The sequence below is a fragment of the Heliconius melpomene genome, chromosome 12 (genome assembly GCF_056956725.1).
Source record: "Heliconius melpomene rosina isolate 202511_hmr_F chromosome 12, ASM5695672v1, whole genome shotgun sequence".
Lineage (NCBI taxonomy): Eukaryota > Metazoa > Arthropoda > Insecta > Lepidoptera > Nymphalidae > Heliconius > Heliconius melpomene.
In genome coordinates this window covers 16,443,808-16,465,103 of record NC_140400.1, presented here as the reverse complement: position 1 = coordinate 16,465,103, position 21,296 = coordinate 16,443,808, and the positions used below count along the sequence as shown (strand labels likewise).

The 21,296-nt window shown below is 33.6% G+C and overlaps 2 protein-coding genes across 4 annotated transcripts in view; both read right to left on the bottom strand.

The window, feature by feature from the left end:
• Window positions 1-14,721, bottom strand: part of LOC146534189 (uncharacterized) — a 33,093-nt gene extending 18,372 nt beyond the window's left edge. For both annotated transcript variants that reach the window (XM_085195369.1, XM_085195370.1), the window contains exon 1: window positions 14,286-14,721. In XM_085195369.1, coding sequence (XP_085051495.1) covers window positions 14,286-14,665 — 380 coding nt within the window. In that variant the 5' untranslated portion in view covers window positions 14,666-14,721. The remainder of the gene's footprint in view (window positions 1-14,285) is intronic.
• Window positions 14,722-18,796: 4,075 nt separating this feature from the next.
• LOC146534188 (uncharacterized) lies at window positions 18,797-21,253 on the bottom strand. 2 transcript variants are annotated; one of them, XM_085194672.1, is made up of 5 exons: window positions 21,031-21,226; window positions 20,364-20,778; window positions 20,002-20,284; window positions 19,410-19,550; window positions 18,797-18,949 (listed from the first exon to the last, which is right to left on the bottom strand). In XM_085194672.1, exons 1-5 carry the CDS (start codon window positions 21,074-21,076, stop codon window positions 18,812-18,814), a joined length of 1,023 nt encoding a protein of 340 aa, XP_085050798.1. In that variant the 5' UTR covers window positions 21,077-21,226; the 3' UTR covers window positions 18,797-18,811. The 2 variants fall into 2 exon arrangements, with proteins under 2 accessions (XP_085050798.1, XP_085050799.1); XM_085194673.1 differs by lacking the exon at window positions 20,364-20,778 and having other exon boundaries at window positions 21,031-21,253.
• Window positions 21,254-21,296: the final 43 nt, after the last annotated feature.

Here is a 21,296-nt window from a genome sequence, read left to right as displayed (position 1 = left end):
GAATGTTATGTAAAATTTTATGTTTTTACTACATTCATATAGTTACATAATATTTTAATCGTTAGTGTACAATGTAACACAGGTTGTAAGTCACGAGCGACCGGTCAGCGACTACCTTCATCCTTGTGCCAGATTTGAAGTTTTGTAACTCCGCAGAGATGGGGCTCTTCTAAACATTGTTTAGTGATTGTGTGTTTATTGCATGCATTACAAGATATTTTAGTGAAAGTAGTTTTTGACTGCAGGTGGCATTACAATTTGTATATATTCTATTTAAAAAAAAATATAAACGTCTTGGATTCTGATATAACCAAAAAAGTGGAGGACAGGTCGCTCTCACTAAGTTCTTTTTTCGCAAAGAAACGCGGAAAATAACCAAGTTAAAATCAGAAAAACCTAAATTGTAATTGTATGACGAATAAATGACATTAACCACTAACTTACCAACACATTCAATTTATAACAATTAACTTATATAGAATAATACAGCGCATTTCAACGATCACTCGACCTCTACGTTCTAGGAAAAGAACTGTGACTCAAGCTGAACTGTGAACTAGGAAATGGGATATATCCTGTTGGCCGCGATTACTGACTTTGACTACTAAGACGAGGATAGTAGATTCGGGTCCAGTTTCTCTCTACCCTGGGATTCTACCATGGCGGTAACCCCATCCTCTGATAATGTGTCAAAATTTGATATGTAAAAATAGAATATATACATATGTAAGAATATGTGATTTTAAAAATATTACGCCACTACAGCCTCCATTTGTATCTGTTTAAAGACGACGTTGTTTCTAATAAAACACATTGAATATTAATCGATATATTGAAAGAATAAACAAAGAGTCGGTGCGTGTTAAGCGCGGGTTAATGATTGATATCCTTTAGCAAGTGTTATACGTAACGTAACCTATTAAATGTCAAGGGCTACTCGATAATGTCTTCATTAATACTGAATGTTCCGACCACCTCACAAACGAGTTATCTATAATTAATATTATAAAGCTGACATGTATGTTTGGTTGAACTTTTAACTATTTTTAGTTAAATTTTTTTAACAGAACTCAGCGACGCGCTTTGCAATATAAATATTAACTATTTGCGTTTACTATACAAATACGTTCCTCTCGTAAATTATCTTGAGAGACAAACAATCGAACAACAATGTGATTCTATAAAAGTCCCATTTTTTTCTTTTGAGAAAGAACTTCATGTATTTTTTTGATATATTCCGGTAATGGGAAAAGGAAAAAGAAATTAAGATAAGCTTAAACATCCTTTCAATTCATTTAGATCAGGGTTAGAGATAGATATATAAAGTGAGCAATGATAACAAGCTGAAAGTAAAAAGCCGAAATAATCGTCTCATGTCGTCCTCACGTGTACAGACAGACGGTCGTGACGACCGCACGAGAATCATTTGGGGACGGCTTTAAACGTAACGTTCGGACTTCGGAATATGTAATTTTAGTATTTATACAAGCTTTTATTTAACATGCGGTAATTAATGAGTTGCATTACTCAACACTCTTATGTCCGAAAGGACAGAAAATAGATCTTATTCTTATTTTCGGGAAAATTATCTAAATTAAAACGGAATATAAAATTTCTTCTACTAATTCCTACTTATTTGAATAATAAATAACCCAAGCTACTATAACTACAGCATAAACCATTCAGAGGTATTTCAACGTCCCTACTCGAAAGTCCCAACTCACGTGTTCTCCTGGAATCAACTGGTGGCAAGAACTGTCTGGGTATATTTTATATTATTATTATTATTATATTTTATTGAAATTGGTTCACGCGTAGTTAACACAGACAGGGGGAACCTGAGAACCTAATGTTAAGACACCCAGTTCCCATTAAGATACTTCCGTCCTCACTTTCCTCTGAATTCTGGAAGCATTGCGTGTTGAGTGGTGGAACTCAACGCTGCGCTTTTGCCTTGTTACCTGACCGAGTGAATAGAACTCACAACCTGTCGCGTTTATAGTATTACTAGGGGCCCACTCGCGGTTTCACCCGCGTGAACTATGTTATTATTAATTTCTGTCTCCATGACTACGTCCTAGTGACGTCTATGCAAAATTTGAGACTTCTAGCATTTGTAGTAACGAAGTTTCATACAAACTTTCGACCCCAAAAACAACCCCTTAGAAGTCGAATATTGCAAATTCCCGTCTTAGCGTGCACCTACGTCCTATAAGTAACTCCTATGCAAAATTTGAGATTCCTAGCATATGTAGTTTCTGAGATTTCGTGATGAGTGAGTGACCTTTCGATTTTATATATATAGATAATTAATATAATTATATGGACATAATATGTTTCAGATATATCATATCTGAAACTTAGTATCCAGTTTTCAAAAAAATGCATATAAGAAAGTTTTACATGATATTAACTTTTCCTGCGACTTCGCTCGCTTGTTGAAATGAAAATAATTAAGAACTGTGTATTTTGCTTTCAAAAGCTCTTAACCCTTATCTTCACAAAAATTTTTTTTTTAAGAAAAGCAAAAAATATGCATACTGGTAGCTTCTTTGGGCTACAAAAAACATAAAAAAAATAAATAAAAAAATCATAATATGAAAATTTCGGAAAAACACGATGTATACTATACTATACATTGCTACACGTACAGTGATTCTACCATTTTTAAGAATGTATATTATACTATACATTGCGATGCTTAGGGAGGGTGGAAATGTTACTGGTAGCTTTTAAAATATACTGAAAGATTATTGTAAATAATATGATTTTAAATAAAAACAACTATATTAATGGAAGTAAAAATGTTTAATTAAAAAAATCATTCTCAAATATTTTTTTGTTACAAAATAATAACTCAGAGATCCTACAGCTTGCGGTGGTACTCCAAAAACACCTTCGATTCTTCACAAAACAAAGGTAAACCTTACATTTTATGCACATGGTACGTGCCTGGCCAGCTTTGCAGTACACATGTACTTGCACATTTGATATCCGGTTATTTGCGGCCAATGGTAATATTTGTCATAGCCAATATCATCGCAAGATCGTTAAGATACCGGTTTTGTATTTTTGCTTGGCGGGAAATCGTGTAAATTTTTCACTGAAATGTTTCGACTTAATAGTCGTATATAAAGCTAAAACTATTTTTACTTCCAACACCCATAGTCTCTTCTTCTTCTTCAGCGATAATGCCCGTAAAAGTGTCATCTCTTATGTAGAGCAAGAACTCATACATGATGTCACACACCGACTCTGATTTAGTTCTTGAAACTCCATTTACAAGGCTTATTTGGTTTATATTGACGTCGATTTTCTTCTTCATTCATTCTTTACAAGAAAGAATTAAGAAATGAGGTGTAAGAGACACTTCAGTGGTATCGGCATGAATATCAGCTGCATGCGTTCCTATCTCATAATCAGAAATTTGTAAGAGGTTTAACCTTTCGAGATTTGAATTTATCGATGGCTCTGAAGAACTTTCTGTTGATCCAATCATTCCAGCTTCATTACTATTACTAGCTCTGTCACTTGTGTCAGAATCTGCATTCTCTTCAGGCACCAAGGAGAAAATGCGCCTAGCTCTATCACCCATAGAGTTTAAAACCAAAGCAAAAGACACATGCAAAAAACCAACACCAAATATAAGCCAAACCATATTGTGTTATAAATAGGTAAATAATGAATGTAATATTATTTGTCCCTTTATACAGTTAGGTAGTCATGCAGTAATAATAATAATAGTATTTTTTATGGGAATCGAACCCATAACTTTGTGTGTAAGCTTTCTAGAACCACTATATCAAGGCGGCAGTACAACTGTCTTTTACATTATAATAAAATTGGTTTAGTATATAAGAAAAACATACTTGAAATTTACATTTTATAGTAAAATTCCAAAAAATATTGAACCCGTGAAGTTGGCAATGTATATTATATTATACACCACCAACGAAAGGTAAACGACTGCAACTGGGGCAATGTATAGTATAATATACGTTATTAAAAAACACGAAAAAAACATACTAATTCATATAGCGACATCAGCATATATATAAAAATGTGTAAGAACAGACATTTAGGCATGTGTATTTTATAATAAACATACATATTTAGGAGTACAAACATAAAAATAAAATTAAACTTACCTTAGAGAAATCTGAGCAGCGCGTCTTGACTGTTATTTTTGACAATTTTTTTAAAACTATCATAGATAAACTACTATTTTTATTTTTGAAGTATAAATAAATGTCTAGAAATGTCATATGTTTAATAAAACTAAGTTAAAAAATATTTTATAGCTATCATATATTTTTATAAAGTTGTATGTATAGTATACTATACAAAATGAAGATAAGGGTTAAGCTCTGTCCTTTCTACAATATGTTTTATTGTTACTCTGCTCGTTTTGATGGTGTTGTGATGTTATATAGCCTATGTGCTTTCTCAATATGTAGACTATTAAATAAAAAGGAATTTTGAAATTGGCCAAATTATTTCTGAAATTAAACAAACTTTTCACTTTTTAAATATTAAGTTGACGCGACTTTTACAACTAAAGTCAATACCCATTTTATTACATAGATTTGTAAATGAGCTTTACAAAATTCTTTAAGATCATAAAACTTTAAAAGCACTAAAAATGGTGGGTTAATTAATTAGCTAGAAAGATACAACCAATAATTTAGCTAGAAAGGTATTTAAACTTAAAATTTATTACGATTTTTTACATGAAATTGTGATGCAAAAAAAAAAAATATAACAATATAGTTCGCAAAATTCCTCCATATTGCATAGCTGCGTCCGCGCAGATTCCAAAGCGGCAATTGTTCAATGATTGAATCAGTGACGCGCGTCCCCCACCGCTACCTCTGTCCCTGCCCCTGCCCCTGGGCCTGGGCCTCGGTGACACTTCTAGAAAACCATCTAGTAAACTACAATAGGCTACGATAATCTAGGTGAAGACATACAATATGGCATTAGTCAAAATGAATCGTCGAATAGTTTGTGATGTCCCATATTTGACATAATCATTTTGAATTCAATCCTCACTTAAGTAATGTATTCTTAACCTATCCCATATAGTAGGGTAGGCAGGAACTTTGCCTCGTTACCATCGCATAATATCAAATCATTCCTCCGAGTGAAATCACAACCGTTTACAGGCAATTACGAAAAGTAGTATTTTTTCTCAATGCACGTGGCGAACCTTAAACCTTGCACGTTGGTATTAAATAAAGCCTTCTAAGTACGACAGCGCAGATGCAATTATGAGATATGCTTAGCATTCAGATTTAACTACTATGATCTTGTTCCCACGTACTCCCGGGAGGAGACCGGTAATACAATTTGAAATGGGCACCCAGAGTCCTATCTAGTCTAGTAGATAGAAGCACACAAGCGTGCGACTGTAAAGGAGACGGATTGTAGGTTCAATTTCCAATCGGTGGAATCCTCGCTAAGTAACGAGGGAAAGCGCGGCGTTAAGTTCCTCTGCTCAACATGATTTTTTCATATCACTAACTTAAAAATTGTTTGGAAAATAAGAGATCAAGTGTATGTATGAATATATTTGACTTTCATTAATGAAATTTTCTCAAATTCCAGTGAAATGATTTACATTGTTGATATTGCGAATATTCTAGAAACTTAGATGATAAATCATATGATGAGATATGATTTATCTTCTATCTTTACGCGACAGTACGCGGGTCGTTAATAAGTAATTAGCTAACTATTTCACTTTGCTGTTGCCGCTTTCTATAGGACTTTACTTGACGATGGCCTCTCCAATGATAGGTATTTCTTATATAGTAGGTATGTTAAATGACCACAATAAGTTACTTAAGTTATAGATATGATTCGTATCGGGAGAGAATTAGTTTTCTAGCTCTAATTCAACAGGAAATGTCCCAAAAATTGCACGAAAAATCTATTGGATGGCTTGTAATGGGACACTGCGTCCTACTATCAATGTAATATAAAAGTAGATACTGGACCAAGAAAGTTGAAATTTGGCATATAGGTAGATGGGTCATAATCAGAAAAAGTGCACATTTTGTGTCTTTTCTTGTCCCGCTACTTTGAATGCGTTTTAAAAATACAATTTTAAAGATAATTTAAATATTTTGCCATTTAAGATAAATTTACTTATTAACTTAAAGATTTTTGTAATATTTTAAATGTATTAAGGCTTTTAATAGTATTTTTTGTTAGTTGCAAAAAACTTTTCAAAATGCTTCCATACAATTTTTCGTGTCCCATTCACCACTTTACTTTTTAAAAATTAATTTGTTACGAATATTTATGGTTTTATTTGATTTCAGATATGTTTATATTACTTTACATTATGCATAATATCAAATAGAACTATTTTTATTGATACATAATTTAATAAATAATATATATTAGTTAAGTAAATTTGTCCCAAAATATTGTCTTTTCGTTACTCAGGGCTAGTAACGTACAATTAAATTATGAATGCAATTTTTTTGGATGGTGTTTAATATTATTTTTTGTTGTGGCACCATAATTCAAAAAGTCAATGCTGTCGTAGCTACAACAAGTAGTGTTCTCGCAGCAGTTGAGGGGTTCAAATGATTTAGAGGGAATGCGTAAAATTACATCTCAGGGTTATAAACGGCTTTTATTTTGGTAAGTATTCTATAATTTCGTTTTCTTGTTTACGTTATTTGCTTCTTTTTACAAAATCTCAAAAAAGAACGTTAGTGCTTGCACATGCAACACGTGGCTTATGAGCAAATATTTAAAAAGGTTAGAATTTCTCAGACTTCATTCTCAATTTCGTTATATTTCGTTACGTAACGAAACTGAGAAAATATGAAGCCTAGTTCACAATTACGGTACCAATGTTTTCTTATATATATTTATAATAAAATTTTATCGAACCGGTGCTTGTATATGGAAGATATGTATATAAGAAAAAAAAATTGCTGGCATATGAAAAAAACTATTAGTGACTTTTCATAACGTAAAGTAACCAAAAATAATGATTTTTAAGTTTTTTTGCTTGTTTGCTTGTTTGTCTATGTGTTTGTGCACGCTAATCTCAGAAACAGCTGAACCGATTTAGTTAAAATTTATTTTCATTCTTTCTGAAATTAGTTGTGATTTTGTGATTATTATTTTTTGATATATATTTTTGTATTTTCAGTAAGCGTAAGCTCCTATGTCAAATGCTGAAACAAATGCTTTTTTTTTTTAGATATAGAGAACGTCTTAAAAAGACCAATCCTATTAAATATGAAGATATGCGGAATAAACACTTACAAAGAATTAAACTTAATTCCAATGATAACGACTCAAATTTTGATATATTTTAAATTGAATTTAATTTTATCATTAACTTTGTGATCTCTAACTAGAAATATAAGTTTATTACGTTACGAACTAGCATTATTATATTGTTAATATTCTCACTTTGTTATGTTTTCTTCTTACATTTATAATCTGTTAATTCAACGATTGAACCTTTAAAGTTTTGATCTGTGTCTCATTAAATAAAAAAAACAATAGTTTTATTCATATAATATTGTTATTTTATTGTGTATAATGCCTTATGTCATCAGTTTCGTAACAAACTTTATCAGTGTTGTTACTTATCAGTTACGTTACGAATTCGAAAATGTCCACTTTTCTGATTATGACCCAGATAAGAGAGTGTAAGAGAACAAGAAGCTAGAATTTCTCGAAATTCCTAAAAAAACCCGAAAAAACGGGATTTTCCTCTTCACGACTTAAAGCTTATGTTGTCGAATTGATAACCTTCTCCGTTTACAGAAGTCAATTAAAAAGAGATGTTTCATCAAAACCAAAACTTTCCTCAAGTGTCATGCAGCGTAGGGTATAGTGTCCACAATGGGTGGACAATTGGCCGTCACCGGTCACCCGACGCCCGCCGCGTCACCCGCCTCGTCGCCCGACTCCGTACGAGCGCACACAATTGCTCGCTTTGTGAACGATACGACACTCTGACTGAGCTATTGTCATGTCTTCCGTTATTTTAAGGCTTTTTTCATTCGCAACATCCTTAAGATTTGTGTTTGTTCGTTGGAAGATAGAAGACTAATTTGATAGTTTGATTCGAATTAATATTGATAGTTGCACAGATTACTGATTGTAAACGCGACGGGTGTAGATTCGATTTCCATTCAATGAATTATTTTCATTTCCTCACTCTGGTGCCAAGATAAAGCGCGGCGTCTAGTTCCACCTACCAACCCGCAATGGCTCTAAAATTGGACGCAAAATGGGTAAAACAGAGTGTTAGCACTGCAGCAGTTAGGTCTGTCCATCTTTTATTACAAGATCGAGTTATTTAAGTGTTGGTTAGAAACATCCATTGCTGGTGATGTGATTACATAGTACGAATATTAAGTAAGATTGTAATGATTGAAGCAATTTCATAAAAGACATGCAATGCTGATAGCATTGCTGGTTGCGTGAGATAAAGCTACCAGTTTAAAAAAGTAATGAGAAGATTTTAGTATTTTATTTATGTATATGTGCATACGTACAAGTAGGTAATGTATGACAAATTAGACAGAATTTATACTGAAATTATATGAATATACCTACAGAAAATCTATCTCTAATATGGAACCCTAAGTTCCATACCTTTTAAGAAAAAAAGGAACCCTAGTAAGATCACTTTATTATCCGTCTGTCTGTGAAGAGCCTTTAACTCAGGAACTCTTGGAGATATCGAGTGGACATTCAAACCATATACTCATATCTACGGCCCCGTAATTTCCTAAAAAAATGTTTTTTTTTTCTATATTTACTTAAAAAAAAGATATGGCCATTTATATACCAAAAAACGCGTATTTCGACACTATCGAGGGAATCAAAATTCATAGGGTACTTCTGGTTAACCTAGAATTATGAAATTCGGCAGCTAGTGTCTACAGGTAGTACTAATTTAGGAAGAAAACTGAAAAGTTTACATTTAAGCAATAAATTTCAAAATCTAATATAATGAACTGATAAAGTATAAATAGATGATAGGCTGGCCTAGTTCAAACATTATAACAACATGTTTTATTATTGACTCTTGCTTATTTAAAAAAAACAATAGACAATAGATTTATAATCTACATTCGTCATTTATTGATATGTCACTTATTGTTGACAGTGACAGAAGAAAGGCTAAAACAAACAAACATACAGCCATTATGTCGTTAGACAATGCGACGCTCACGCGAACTATCGCCCCACAATTACTCACAAACAAATAAATGCACAATGATTGCGTGCATAAATACTTTATTATATAGAAAATTGTAAAATACTGTAAATTGTTTTATCTATAAATATATTCTATTTATTTTGTGTTTATCTACACGATATATTTATTGAAGCCATCGTGGCGCAGTGAAACAGGCGTTTCGATGTAAAAGCGACAGTTATGGGTTCCATCTTCATTAAGGCGAATGATTGTATTTAAATTATTTTCATTTTCTCGTTCTCGTCCGCCGTTTAACACGCAACCTGTTTAGCAGGGTAGGCAGAGAAAATCTGGTGATAAGTCACTTCGTTCCCATTTTCCGCCAAAATTTGATCTATTGTAATTTGCCAACGTCGTAATTTAAACCTTATTAATAAGTTTAAATTAAAGGTTATAATAATGTTGTATATGTATATATTAATAATAAATATTTACATCGTAGGTATATACACCAATTTAAATTTTAAACCATAAATTTCAATTCTGAACATAACTTAAAAATGGCTTTACAAATACGGCACTAAAAGTGACCACTTATACAAGTTACATGAGTTGTTCAATAGAATGTGCTCCAACGATCTGAGTCTAGAATCAATTCGTCCTTGTATCTTTGACAGGTCTCCGCTTATAGGCGTTCTAAATATCTAATCTATTACATCTAATTACGTATCTATATATTTTTATTGCGAAATATTAGTTTAGTTGTAGACGGTTATTTTAGAATGTAATTACTTATTACTCTGTAAATATCGTGGCGCAGAGGAACCAGCGCACCTGTATACGCAATTGTTGGCGGTTCGCAGAAGGGAGCATACTAAAACAAAATGTAAAAAATACTAAAACTAAATATATAATAGCAGCATATAAAAGCAGCATCACGTTTTTTTCGCATAGTAATCAAGGCAGAGGAAGCTAAATTTAATTTTTTAAATGAAGATGCTGCCACTGCGCCGCCGTAGATTCGAAGTTGTCTGCCTAATAATAAAACACTTATGATCTCCACATACCATGCTACTTCTCCATAAAATAGAAAGGAAAGAAAAAATATAAAGTTACATTATAACTTACATTATATCAATATCTAGAAACATCTTTCTTTAAGTTTAAAATGTTAAAGAACTATATAGAAAGGTCAATATATGTATAACAATATAGAAAGGTCTAACGAAAGTGAGAGTATCAACAGTTCGATTAAATCACTTCAAATTTAAACTATTTTTTTTGTTTATTAACCTTTTGCTTGCTCTATAGTGGTATAGAATATTAAATTTAGATATGTAGGGGAAAAAAAGAACGGTCAAGTGTGAGTTGGGGCCGCGCGACGAGGCTTCCTTACCAAAGTATACCTACAATTATTTTTAACTAGCGGCCCGCCCGCGGCTTTGCCTGCGTGAACTACGTTATTATTAATTTCTGTCTCCATGAGTACCTACATCCTATAAGTGACGTCCATGCAAAATTTGAGACTCCTAGCATTTGTAGTAACGAAGTTTCATACAAACTTTCAACCCCAAAAACAACCCCTTAGAAGTCAAATATTGCAAATTCCCGTCTTAGCGAGCACCTACGTCCTATAAATAACTCCTTTGCAAAATTTGAGATTCCTAGCACATGTAGTTTCTGACATTTCGTGATGAGTGAGTGACCTTTCGATTTTATATATATAGATTAAATATTAATTTGTGGCATAAAAGGTTAATTTTTGTGATATATTTCATTTATCTATATTGCGAGTACTCACTTCTTGCCAAATTTCAGCACTCTAGGCCAACAAGAGCATGGATCCTACTGGTTTCGTTCACGCTCCGAATTTCATACAAGAAGTGGCGAAATAAAGTATAAACGGCTGAATGTTTTGATTTCGTTGATTAAAAGAGAGATCCATCCATCATCTCCGAGAGATTGTAGATGTATTGTTTTAGCTCGACACTTTATCCCGGTCCTTAAGAAAAGGGCCAAACGAACATATAGGCACATAGATTGTTTTATTTTAAAATACGTTATCAAAGAAATTTCACTTCAGCGGTGAGGGTCACCAATTCGAATCTTGTAAGAGGTATTTATAAAAGACAAATTTATAAGTTTGAAAAAAGTTTAAATTTTCTATCCTATCGTATCCTTGGGAAAAGAAAGAGACAGAACCTATAATTTAACTATGTACTAGTGTAATGACTTTTTAAATGGAACTATTAAGCCATCAATTCTGTGGAAGTACTTAACGAATAAAAGTAATATAACTCAGTATAAACTAAAAAATATAAATAGTTGTATCTTGTTGACAATATCAACTTAAGCCGAAGATTGGGAGCCTAGTTACACTGAACTATTGCTGGCAGAAGGAAACAGAGAATTCTCATTCCTCACTTTCGCCGGATTTGTTGCTTAGCAGAACTCAACCAAGCGTTTTTTTTATTTTTCACTTTACATAGATAATGAAAATTTAAAAAAAAAAATTTTTACCTAATATGATATTAAAGGCTTTTCTAGTGTGTAAAGCTATGTATAAATAAAGTGCCTGAAAATAAAAATAAACGATATTTACCTATGCACACTGAGTCGAAGCGATGCTAAACTTTTACGCTATTTTGAGGTGTAGATAGATAGGCTTACTCCATGGTATGGAGTGTCTCCAATTGTATAAAATATTGACTAATTATGCCCTTGAATACTTTGTCCAAGTGTCTAGTGTACCCGAATGTTTCCGGACACCGCACCGCGCACAAAATATGTTTTACAGTCTCTACTAAGATACAAAATGGTAAGTAATCACCGCCGCCCACGACCCCGAGTAACACCAGAGGAGGTACACGCAGAGATAGATGCGCTTTTTGAAGGTGCCCAGGTCGTATCGAAGTGGAAACACTGCCGCAGCCAGAAAGAGTAGGTGGTGTTAATGTTATGCATAACCATATAATGCAATGGACCAGGACACATCACAAACAACGCACGATACAAATTAGATAAAAAAAACTCGATTATATTTGTAACTAGAGCGTGACACACGTGTATACACCGACGATGACCTCGAACCTGCGACACTAAACGCACTTTGCACTACAGGCAAACTAGACATACTGTCACCAAGGTATTTTTGTATATATTTTTTCTTAAATATTATTTATAATCAAAAATGTTTATAATAAAAAAACAAAATGTTTCAAATTCAGATAGAAAACGGAAGGAATTACATTACTGACGTTCATTCTGATCGCCTGCCTTGATTTACAAAGCCTGAAGTTAAAATAATCAAAAAAATAATCAATAATATGACTATAAAACGTGACAAATATCAATGACGTGGAGTCAAATAAACTACAATCGATGAAGGATAGAAGTTCGTTGTCATGAAACAATATCTTGCACAAGAATAAAACAAATTACACTACGCTATAGCCAAATTGGAATTACAGTCTAACTTAACGAAAACATTATGGATTCTCATGGTGGAAAATATTTATATTTGTCGCTACACATGGAGCCCTCGTAGCGCAGTGGGCTACGCAACGACGGCTGCAAAGAAATAAATAAATATATATATGAATATACATGTGTACCTCTTTGAAATTCTAAGCACGCTGCAGTCAATGGCGACACGAAATCTTTTAAGAGATCTTGGTCAAGTACGTGAATAGTTTAACTTTTGTCCACTAAAGCATAAAAGATTCTAGAACGACGACACACACAGACATCATTCAAAGTTTAATGGATATTATAAATAATATATATAATATATATATATACATATATATATAATATATGCAAGTAAGCGAATATAATATAAAATAGGCTGAAACACTTTCCAAACACCAATAGTCGTAGCCATTTACAGTCAACCTTAATCGGAACATCCGCCACATATTCGCGAATGGCAAACTTTTATATGACACTGTACTGAACGAGAGGTACCTATAACGACATCTTAGAGTCCACTTTCTGACACTACCGCGTTGGTGACAGATACAATTGATCATGATATATGTATAATACTTAGGTATTTAAATTCGGTGGATCTACATCGGGGCAAGGACCTGTTAAATTCTAGAAGTAGCTGGGTATTGTTTGTTATTATTATTGCTATAATATAATTACGTTATGAGGCCATCGTAGTATAGCGGCATAGCTTTTGACTGTTTGTGACGATTGTGTATTCGATTTCTACATATATTCATTTTCTCAATCTGGTAAAAGACGTAGAACGGTGTTGAAATAGCGCCACTTAACACGCGTCGAAACAATGTCTCGAAATTTGGACGACGTTGGCTGTCAAGCGCGGAGCGGAGTGTTTTAACACTAGATTACCTCTTTCCACCCTGATATACTAAAAACAGGTTGCTTTTTTTTACAGATCACTCCTTTTCCGCCCTCCGAGTATTAACCCACTATTAAATCACATCATAAATTCATTCAATCATTTTGAACCTGTTAACCATAATTACCTCATATGTTTTTATTCTTAATATCTTTTTAACTTAACCGTTTAACTTACGGGATATTAACTTTATCCCGTAAGTTGCAGGGTAGGCAGAGGGAGCCTGGGAACTCTGTGTTTCACACTCCGTTCCCAGTAAGACACTTTCATTTCTTCTTTTTCAAGGTGTTGCGTTTTGAGTTTCAGAACTCATTGCCGCTCTTTGCCTCGTTACTACAGCTTTAGTTTAATTTAGCATGCTTCATGACGAATTAGTAGTTTCACTTATTATACATTTCAAACATAATGTTATGTTATTTTTCATTTTTCAATTCAATATACAAGAATGCATTGAACTAAAGCAGTATCCCGTGAAGCGACCGCTACGCTTAAACTATTTACATATTGTAACATTACTTTAATCTCAACAGACACTTTATAAGAAAATATAAATGGAAAAGAAAAACTCTTTTGTTCTTATTTATTTAAACGGAAATTGGAAAATTTTATGGCCAATACTTACGTTTACTGTTTCACAAGATAGCGAAGCTATAAACGAAACTTATTACAAAAAATACATATAAAAAGAAATAAAATAAAAAAAACCTATATATTTAAAAAAATACTTACAAAGTTTCAATGAGTTCACAGTTGAGTAGCAGCTTCTCTTCCCCAAGCTCCACCACAGCCACCGTCTGATCATGATAATAGATCATGCGAAGAGTATCATTAGCAATTCTTCTCCCCGTATAGGGTTTCACTCCAGCATCTCTCTTCTCCACCTCCGACCTGGCGCCCACACTGCCCACAAGACCAGCTAACGACCAGCTCGCCGGGAAGCTGAACGCAAATGGCTTCGCCGACGCCGACTGAGGAGATGACACCGCGATACAGCATATCACAATAACTGATATTAAAGACTTTATCAAAGCATCTGCCATCGGGGCGGCTCTGGTGAGAGCGTCCCTGGCAGCTCGGGCCGCGTATACTATCCGCTGGATCGACATCATGCGACCATGTCGCCTCGCCGCCGGTTTGCCGCCGACTGAGTCCGCGGTCTGTCTGTGCTGTGGAGTGTGGAGTGTGGACTGTTGAGTTGTGGCCACTTTCTTCGATGACGTCACGCCAATTTCACTTGTAACGTTCGATTTGTCAAATTGATGGAATTTTGTTATGTCAAATGGAAATTATGTCATTTTTGGTTTTATTTACTTTTATCTTGTAATAATTACGTTTCTTTCGTTATTTGTTCTAATAATAAATTTTATATTTATTTTATTTAGAGCTCGTGGCGCAGTGGCAGAGCAGACGTTATGCTCTGTGAACGCGACACGGTTAAGAGTTTGATTTCCATTCGGGACTAAGACATATTTTGATTTTCTCGCTCTGGTCACAAAATAAAGCGCGGCGTTGGGTTGCGCCACTAAGTATTTATATTTAATGTCTAGAAAATTGAGCGAACATAGAGAAACAGAGTATCTTATTAGATTCGTTTTGTGCGAGCACACGTGCTGTTAGAAATCTTTAAAATGCAAATTAAACTTAATACATAGATTTGTATTATAAATGAAGTGTTTTACATGCAGTGGATATTTGTTCGCATGATTCAAAATATTCAGATCGACCTCGAACCCAATAGAATAGAGCACATTAAGGTAGAGCGCCTTGTGTTTAAGTTTTTAGCGAAATTATAATTTCTATACGTCTTTTCTGTAAGAGATAGAAATATGTTTTTATAGTGAGAGAAGTCTCCGTCTTCACTTGATGTTGCTATTACAATTTTTTAAAACATGTTATATGCACTGGATTCATGTATGAATAAATATTACCCTAAACTAATAAAGATTTTGATGAAATCTACGGAGGGGCCACTCGTGGCATTGCGACTGTAACCGCGACAGGTTGTGGGTTCGATTCCAACTCAACGAAACGAAATATTTATTATATTTATTTATACTTTGATTTGTCTTAACTAGGTTCCCAAATGCCCTCTGCCTATTCTGCTATGTGCGTCACAAGCAAATCATCTTTAGTATATTTTTATATTAGCGGCAGAACTCTAAACGATGTCTGAAGCAGAAGTAGACCGATGTTTTATCATGTATGGTTCAAATATCCTGCGGCTGTTTGTGAAAGTGACCTCAAAACAGTATCAGCGACTTCCAAAATTCAACTAAATTAAGTTAATAGATAGTAAAAAATGCTATTTCTAGTTTCACTCTACATCCTGCAAATAACGTGGTAGGCAGAGTGTCTCTCTGTCTCTCTGGACTCTCTGGCGGTCCTGTCTAGTGTTAAGACACCGCCCCCCAAGCACTGCTTTATTTTTGAAACGTTACGTTGAGCGGTAGTGCTCAGCAGCGCTTTGTCTTGTAAAGATGTAACCAGAGAAACGAAATGAAAATAAATAATCCCCAAGTGGAACTCGAACCTACAAGCATCGTGCTTAGTCAGGCGCTGAGTTCCTACGCCAGGACTATACTTAAATTTTATAAGTCAATATGCAATGTCTAGAAATCTGACAGAATGTAGAGAAGAGAGTGTCATGACACATAGAGAAACTACTCTCTGCCTTCCCTGCTATTTGCCGAAGTATATAAACATCCACTTTATTATCATTAAGACATTTTGTACACCTCAGTGAAGAGATAAACAATAAGTAGGTAATATGAATAATTTAATAAATTTTCATAACAGTCATATTCACGGTCAAGATTACAAATTTCTCGTTGAATATTTTATTTTATTTTCATTTTTACCGAGTTTTTAATTGGTCTAGTTAAAATGGAGCTAATGGGAATGGATATAAGAGCGACATTTATTACTCAATGGAGTGTCCATTCAATTAAAAACGTTTCGTCAATAACCTAAGCTACTATCTGTTCTTGGCGTGACTGTAAGCGCGATGATTGCCAGTTCGTTTCGCACTCGGGCAAAATACTATATTTAAATGATGTTTAATATTCTCTCTTTGATTGAGCAAGTAAATAATTAGGCAGAAACTGGGGAGCGGAGTGACTTAGCACTAAGTTCCCACTACTTACTATGCTCAGTGTCGGAACTCAACGCCGCGCTTTGCCTTGTTGCCGGAGCAAGGAAATGAAACTAATTAATTCCTGCAATTGGGAATCGATTCCGCAATATTCACATATTTCCATATTACATACGAACAGCTTCAAAATTTATCCCGCACATAGAAGAGTATGCAAAGGAAACCCTTAATTTTAAGACACTCGCCTCGACTCCAGAGCGAAGAAATCTTCGATCAATTATACGGGTATAATTGATCGAAGGAAGAAATTAAAATATTAAATATTTATTTTCTTCAGGTGGGAATCGAAACCGTGACCTGTCGCGATTACAGTCACACTTGTGCCCCTGCGCCACGAGTGGCCTCGACATTAGATACGAATAATTGACTAAAAGAAAGTGTATAAATGGGTAACGTCCGTACTACGTATGAATAGTGTGTGCGTCCCGCTACGACCGACGCGCTGTTGTGCAAGCGTGAAAGTAATTAAGTAATTGGCGATGCGCACGCGCAGTCAGCGATCAATGGGTGGAAATCAATTCATTCTTTATATATAATATCATTTACAGATATTATTTGTTTTAATAAATAATAGAAAGAGGTAATTCACGTAATTTGTTAATTATAATTAGGATAGTTCAACTATACAACGATATTAGGTATGTTTGTTACATGGAATAATTTTATGAATTAGGAATAGATATCTATAAAAATGATAAAATGATTGATGATGAATGATACTATGGTATACATATGTATATCATTCTCTAATATTTAACGAATGTTGACAAAAAATATGAACCCCAAAATATATAATATACTTTTCCTTCTTCTTTGTCGTTTACCCCTATTATGTTGTGTGTACATTACAACAAAATTCTAGGAATGTAGAGTGAGATGAATCTATAAATAAGAAGTTTCATATATACCTATTTCATAATTATGTAGGTACCTGCTGGTACATACAAACATTTTAAGAAGGGCTTATTATAGGTACGTACTATATATTTGCATAGAGAACTATCAGGCGTTAAGTCAAAAGACGTCAATTAGCGCGTAACTGACGTTAAACTACATTCGGATAAGTAATTATAAGTACAAAGGTGTTCAATTAGGGCTAATAGCTTTGGAAATGTCGTATTGTCTCGTTTGTGTAGCGCTTAAGATAAAACTCACCGTGTAAACCTTAAAATGGACTGGAGTAAAAAATATCTTTATATTTTAAACGACTTCATATATAGAAAGAAAGTTGTAAAGCTTGCTTTTTACAAACCATATCGCGGCGTTGAGTTTCGCACTCTACAACGCCTCCAAAATTGGGTAAGTGGGAAAAGGAAGTGTTCTTTATTTCACAAGAAGACTGAATGAAGCTGTATCTTAACACTAGAAGGAGAAAATGAAAATAATCTCTACCAATGTATCTTACGAAACATAATTTACCCATCTTGTATTGTTTATTTATTTAAGTATTTCAATTTCTTGATATTCTCTATCATATAAAATAATTACCGATAATTAGACTAATAATAATTATCGTAGTAGGTATAAATTATTTAAATAGTAAAGAGTAATAGAGAGAGTCGTGACTCGTGATGCAGTGCCACAGCCTCTGACTGCAAATGGGGGAATGAATATTTTTATTTCCTATCTCTACCTAATAATAAGAAAAAGCGTGGCGTTAAATCTCGTCACTCAACACACAATGTCTTTAAAATTTGGCAGACAGTGGAGAGCGGAAGTGTCTTAAGGGGCAACGAAGTGTCTCAACAATAAATTCTCAGGTTCCTACTACCTGCTATTAGATTTTATCAACATGATAAAATATCGAGGTCGTCGTGGCGCAGCGGCACAAGATGTGACTGTAACGCGACGGTTGTGGGTTCGACCCCCACTCGAGGAAGTGAAATATTTATTTACGTTTACATTTCAGAGTCCGGTGTCGAGGCAAAACGCGGCGCTGAGTTCTGCCACTCAACACGCAATGCCTTCAGAATTCAGCAAAAAGTGGGGTACGGAGTGTCTTAACACTAGTTTCCCTCTGCCTACCCTGCGGGATACAGCGTGAAGCTGATAAAATATGCATTTGTCGAAATAATTTAATAAACTCGCGTTTAGTTATAATAAATTACTTTATTGTATTATAAATCCAATTGTAATGAGGCTTTAGGGAATACGCTAAAACAAACGTCCCTTTTATCTCAGCAACTGATAACAGTTGTAACGCTCCGCTGTGATGTAGAACGACCGGACCACCTGAATTTATCTAAAACAAAAAATCTATTAAAAAAATCATTTTCGATCTAGGTACTGTTAAAATTAATTGTAATTATGTTAATTATCTTTTGAAGTTTCTTTTTGTTTTCTCGATTTCTCTTTCATATTTTTTTCATGGTAGAATGAAAGAATGTGGGTGTTACATCTCGCTTTCTTCTTTCTTTTCTTTCTCGCTTTGTACTTAGTGTTATAATGCGCATCCCCAAATTTAGTAACCATAGTGTTCAATACACTAAGGTTACAAAATTTGGCGTTTGAGTGGCAGAACTCAACCCCCCGCTTTGTCTTGTACTTCGAAAAAACGGAAATAATTCATTACCATGAGAGGGAATCAAACCACAACCGACGTATTTACAGTCAGGCGATGTGTGTTATAAAAGAAGCGATAGAGAAGAAAGAGAAGTCGATCTAACAGAAGAATGTGTCGAATAATAATCAACATTAACTACCTGATTTACATCTTTTTTGTTTTCAGAAATTAGACATATTATATATTTTTCATTTAAATACTTAGTATTTTTACATTTTTTATTATGGATTATCTTTGCTCCAAAAGATACAGTCTTCATAACATCTTGTCCTAATACATCCTGAAATGTACAGTTATTATCAAAAATATATATTTCGGATCCTTTAAACATTTTTATAATATCATTTTAATAGTGTTTTGTTTAAGATTATTAGTGTTATGTTAACTAAAAAAAATATTGGTATCTTACCTACCTATCTTACTTGTACCTATATTTTTATTAACAAAAAAATCTTGTTTATTTTTTGTTAAATATCACGATGGAATATGATTGATGACTGATGTTATAGTATATCTATGTATGGAAGTACACTGTGGGTCTCACTTACTAAACGCGATGATTGTGAATTCAATTCCTCTCGTATAAATGCATATTTTTTCGTCTCTCTCCACAGTATATACTCAAATGCGGACTTCGTTATTGAAAATGGTACACATATGGACTAACATATTATCAAATAAGTACTATATAAGGTTTGCCTAAGGTATACATAAAATGAAAAACTTAACACCTTTGTTAGAGTCCATCCATAGATTCGAACACGTAGACCATATATTGGCTTAGCCTCAAAAAAATGTAATGATTTTATTTTAACGGCTGGTTCTATTTTCATTAGCGCCAAATTAGACATTTTCCTCCGAATATTCGTCGGATGATTCAGTAACGTTTCATTTAGGTAGTTTACATAATTTTTGTTTAATATTACTTCCGTAACATTATGTACGGTGCCATCGATAAGAGGATTAGTTTTAGCGTTAGCAATAATTGTGTAAGATGTTTTTTGTGTATCTGTGCTAAAATAAAAATAATTATAAACAATTAAAGCATTAACATAATTAATGATTAAAATATTTTATTAAGTTTAATTATTACCTATTTTTTATTGTACAAGTTAATAAATCTAAACAAAATGACGCTGTTAGTACATATTGAGATGAAATCAGACATCCCGCACACGTTTGCGCGGTTATATTAAAAAACGATTCAAAAATAGCAACTAAAAAGGGCGGTCTGTCTGGGTATCTATTATTATACATATTTGGTACATTATTATTATTATTATTGAAATCTTGTGAATATTTTAACATTGGTTTATTTTCTTCGTTTAATTTATTATAAATTTGATTTTTCCAGTTATTTATATTGTATTCGTTTGTTATAGTATTTAGTGTAGTGTATTTCTTTTTAATATTATGCTCCCATATCATTTTAGACTTTATAGGATCGCATTGCGATATTTGTTCACTTGTAAAATTGGATAACGATAAACTTAAAATATTTTCAAAGCCTGAAATTGAAATCAAATCATTATACAACGATATATTAAGCACACCTACTCACAAATAAGTATAGATATATCAAGGGAAACTGCCAGATTATATAAAATCAGGCCATTTCTGGCTTACTAAAGGTTCAGATTTTAACGGTAAAATTGTTTTTCACCTTCACAGACATAGCGTGTTGAGTGACGCACCTCAACGCCTTATTCACATTCTCTCTGCCCACTATGGAAGAACAAATAAAAAATACAAAAACTTACCTGGAATATTTTCCAATAAAAACAGGTATACTGCAATGTTCGACATTACTAATGAATGTTATCGTTTGTTTCATTTTGTTTACTTTAAAACAGTTTCTCAATTGGCTACTATTCGTAGCAACGTTGAAACAATTTCTTTCAAGTTTGTACACTCATAACAGTTCAGGTTAGGCAGAGTCGAATTAATGTTAAAACACTTCGCCACTTTCACGTTGACAATCACGCCACTGAAGTGGAACATGAATCTGGAGTGAACGAAAATAACA

Coding starts and splice junctions, on each gene's coding strand:
- LOC146534188 (XM_085194672.1), bottom strand. CDS start 21,076: ATGTCGAACATTGCAGTATACCTGTTTTTATTGGAAAATATTCCAG. Junction 20,779..21,030: donor TTTATTGGAAAATATTCCAG/GTAAGTTTTTGT, acceptor TTTCAATTTCAG/GCTTTGAAAATATTTTAAGT. Junction 20,285..20,363: donor ACTTGTACAATAAAAAATAG/GTAATAATTAAA, acceptor TTTTTATTTTAG/CACAGATACACAAAAAACAT.